A 3,822-nucleotide genomic window follows, 5' to 3' on the forward strand; every position below is an offset into this window, starting at 1 on the left:
TTGCTGGATGCTGAGTTTTGTTTAAGAAAATCTTAAAAGTTTGGACTTCATAAACTAGGTTAATTGATCATTAATCTTGCCACTTAGAGAACTGATGGGAAACCAGTTTCAATTGCAGCCTTGTAAGACTGTTAGGAAAAAAGGCTGGAAGTATTATCTTTAAAATGTTCTAAATCTTTTTCGATCTGTTTTTTGGTCTATTTAACCATGGTGCCATATTAATATTTCTGAAAGTAAAGTGTCTTGTTCTTCTTCACCCCAGGCTTCAGCCACTAGACTTCCCAAAATATAAATGGATGGAAAAAAGCAATTTACTTAAAATGTTTTTTATTTAAAATCTCAACAGTGGATCACTCGTTTTGTTTTTGCAACCAAACAAGTAATAAATATTATTTAGCAACTTTCTTTACAAAAATAAACAGATGATAAAATCTCTGCAAGGGGCAGTAATAGGGAACATTGTTATTTCAGAAACAAGCCCAAGTTCTCAGTATTGCAGCACAGGCAGCGTGGAGTTCCTACATCGAAAGCACATTAAAGAGTTTTGTAACTTTGTTAATGGTGGCAGAAAACAAAAACGTGTTATACACTAAAACAAAACAAAAAATCCTTTACCATTCGTAAGGTTTCCTGTACAAGTGCACAAACAGAAAGCTCAAGCATAACGGACTTACATAATCATTGGACAGAATATTTACAAATCCAAACCCTAGAAAACTTTGCAGGCTACATTTACATCAAAAGCCTTCATTCTTGCAAATTATGCTGGTAGGAAGGCACCAGCCCGGTGCTCGGAATAACCACTTTGCATGTCTTAGGATATGAACCAGAAAATGTTGAAAGGGACTATGTAAAAACAATAGAGAAAAGCAAACAAAAAATCCTATGCCATTTTGGTTACGTCATTCGAGGAGGAGAGGCTATAGCTATTTTCAGCTCCTATCAAAGTTTAAAAAGATGCACATATATTTATTTAAAAAATGCTCTGTGGGTTTACACACTTGCTATTGAGATTGGACAAAACATCAAGTACTGTACGTAACGCTGGCCTCCATTCCCTGCTGGAAATGCTGGAGAAGAGAGGATCAGTTCTGCGTGGAGACGTTTGCAGGAAGAGGAATTGGGTTTTGTTCATCTTTCTCACTGGTGGGCTTCAGGGATTGAGTGTCCCCAGTCTATCTCAGTATGGAACATGCCTGAAGGTGCCCCGGGTGGCCTTGGGACCAACCTGTAGTGAGGGGTAGGGGGGGGGGGGAAGGGTGTGTTTAAAAAACTTGGCTGAGACCGGTATGTCCTTGTAAGTCCTTGTATGTGCCTGTGCTTTTAAGGGAGGCCCCCCCCCCATAGAGTCTGTGTCCCAAAAAATGTGCCCGCGTGTCCTCGGGGCTTGAAGCTGGAGTCTCTCTCCCCATTCCCCACCTTGTTTCGGCAGATTCTCTCCCCCTCCCCTGCCCCACTGGCGGCGGGTCCCGCGGGGGTTCATTTGGTGTCGGTGGTTAATCTGGGCAGGCTGGCCGTGCTCATGCTGGAGACGTGGTGGTGAGGCGGAGCGGGCACCTGGCACATACTGCAGGGGCAGGGCATTCCTCCCCAGTGCTGGAAGCTGCTGCCCAGCGGGGCCGAGGCGGCGGCGGCCGAAGGCGACTTGAGGAGCCCATGCGGGGGTCGGATGGAGCTGACCGCGGAGAGGCCGGAGCCGGGCAAGGAGGCGCTGGAGACGGCAGCGGGGGGCAGGATGGGGTGGTGCACGGGGTGGGCGGCGGGGTGCCCGGGGTGCCCCGGGAGCGGGGCGGAGTGGGCGGCCATGCCCCCCGGGCAGGCGGAAGGGTGGAAGCCGGCGTGATGGCCGCCGTAGATCTCGCTGACCAGGCGCTTCATCTCCTCCAGCGAGTTGGTGAGCATGAGGATGTAGTTGCGCGCCAGCAGCAGCGTGGCGATCTTGGAGAGCTTCCGCACCGAGGGCCCGTGCGCGTAGGGCATCACCTCCCGCAGCCCGTCCATGGCGATGTTCAGGTCGTGCATCCGCTTGCGCTCCCGGCTGTTGATCTTCAGCCGCAGCTGCTGCAGCTCGGGCTCCGTCATCTGCTTCTTGTCCTTCTTGGAGGAGGAGGACGAGGAGGAGGACGAGGAGGAGGAAGAAGACTTGAAACCCAGCTTGTCCACCACCACCACCCCGGCCGCGCTCATGGCGCTGCGCAGCTCGGCGCTCAGCTCCGGAGGGGAGTCGCTCTGGGTGGAGCTGGACACTGTGCCCCCCGAGAAGCCCCCGCTGCTGCCTTTATTCCTCGCAGAGAGGAAGAGGTCATCGGGCTCCGGGGACGAAGGTCTGCTGGATATCAGGCTAGCGTCGGAGTCCATGTCCCCGGCGAGGGGAGAGCGCCGCGCACCAGGCTGCCTGCGAGGAGGAGAAACGAGAGAGCGACCCCAAATCAACGGGACAAGGAACTGCGCGACAGCCTCAACTTCACCTAGCTAACGCTCCAGGCAGCTAGCCACCCCTGGCCAGTGCCCAGCCTCTTCCTCCCTGTCCCCGGCAGTGTCTGCGAGATCCTTCGTCTGCGACCTTCCCAGCGAGATCCGAGACCCTCCATTCCCCTCTCTCCGCGATCACACGCCTCCAAGTTCAGCAGCAAGGAACTCCCCAGTCCGCTATTGTCTCCCGGGCTACTTTCCAACTCCCGCGCCAGAAGCAAACGCGTTATTCCACCCTGTCTCCCAGGATAGTTCCCAACCTGGCCTCGCCTCCTCCCCTGCCCGCCCTTTCCCCACCTCCCGCGCCAGGATGCTCACCAGAGAATTGTCACCGGGATACCTTCCAATTACTCCCCATCACCCGCCAGCAAAACCCTGGATCTCCACCCTGCTCCTCACCCCGCCAAACAGCACGATCTTTTAATATATGAATCTTGCACGACTGGTTTCCGAAGGGTCACAAATTACGCCCCAGCACGGGACAAACCGCTACAAAAGGAGGCGGAATCCTGGTTAAGTGACCGGAGTCGCTGATGGGGGCGGTTCGGGGAGGACCGGGGGAAAATGAATCATATTCCCGGGGAGACCTTCCTAACCAGATCAGTATTTGTTTAGACACTTAACACACACCGCTGTCTGCCCCCGCCTCTGTCACCTCCCTCCTTCCTCTAGCTTGGGCGAATGAAGAGGTTCATTTCAACCCGGATCAGCGCCCGCGAGGAGCCCAAAGCAGTGAGAATCGGAGACAGAACCGGCTGGGTGCACAGTTCCCTTTGGGGGGGGGCGGGGTCCTGTCCATCCCCATTTATTTATTTGGGGTTAGTGGGTCAGGGCTACTGGGGAGGCTGGCGGACGCCTCCCTTAGAAAGTTAGCTGCCGCAGCCCACAGGAGTCAGGGATTGAATTTGTTTGGGAACTTACTGTTTGCAGAGTGATCCCTTTGGCAGGACGGACCCGCTCCAGCGCCGCTGGTGGTTGTCACAGATCACAATAATAATAAGCACCTTTTGGCGACTCGATGGTGTTTTTATAGGCACATCGGCAAGCAGCGCCGGGTAAGAACAATGTTATTGTCCTGGAGGGGCCGCTGCACCAATAAGCAAAGTGCTGCTAGGGGGCTGGGAAACTGATGTCATTCCGGCTAATTCCGCTCAATGAAACTGACTAAGACACGCTCCTTTGCAGCGCCAGCCAATGGCGTTTGTTAGGAGGAGAGACCCAGAGAGACAGGAGGGAGAAAGAGAGAGACCTTTGTCAAATCTAGAATAAAATGTAACAATGCCAGCGTTAGGAACAGCTGTTGGGGGGGGGGGATAGACCAAACAAACCTTAGTCCCAGCATAACAATCA

The 3,822-nt window shown here is 53.3% G+C and overlaps 1 protein-coding gene across 1 annotated transcript; it reads right to left on the reverse strand.

Annotated features, from left to right (window-relative positions):
- Positions 1-310: 310 nt before the first annotated feature.
- On the reverse strand, positions 311-3,452 carry OLIG2 (oligodendrocyte transcription factor 2). Its single transcript, XM_084617613.1, has 2 exons — positions 3,394-3,452; positions 311-2,395 (listed from the first exon to the last, which is right to left on the reverse strand). Exon 2 carries the CDS (start codon positions 2,356-2,358, stop codon positions 1,480-1,482), a length of 879 nt encoding a protein of 292 aa, XP_084473739.1. The 5' UTR covers positions 2,359-2,395; positions 3,394-3,452; the 3' UTR covers positions 311-1,479.
- Positions 3,453-3,822: the final 370 nt, after the last annotated feature.

The sequence above is a fragment of the Lepidochelys olivacea genome (genome assembly GCF_965140295.1).
Source record: "Lepidochelys olivacea isolate rLepOli2 genome assembly, chromosome: 1".
Classification (NCBI taxonomy): domain Eukaryota; kingdom Metazoa; phylum Chordata; order Testudines; family Cheloniidae; genus Lepidochelys; species Lepidochelys olivacea.

Excerpts from the sequence above, each read along its gene's own strand:
- OLIG2 (XM_084617613.1), bottom strand. The coding sequence starts at position 2,358 with ATGGACTCCGACGCTAGCCTGATATCCAGCAGACCTTCGTCCCCGGAG.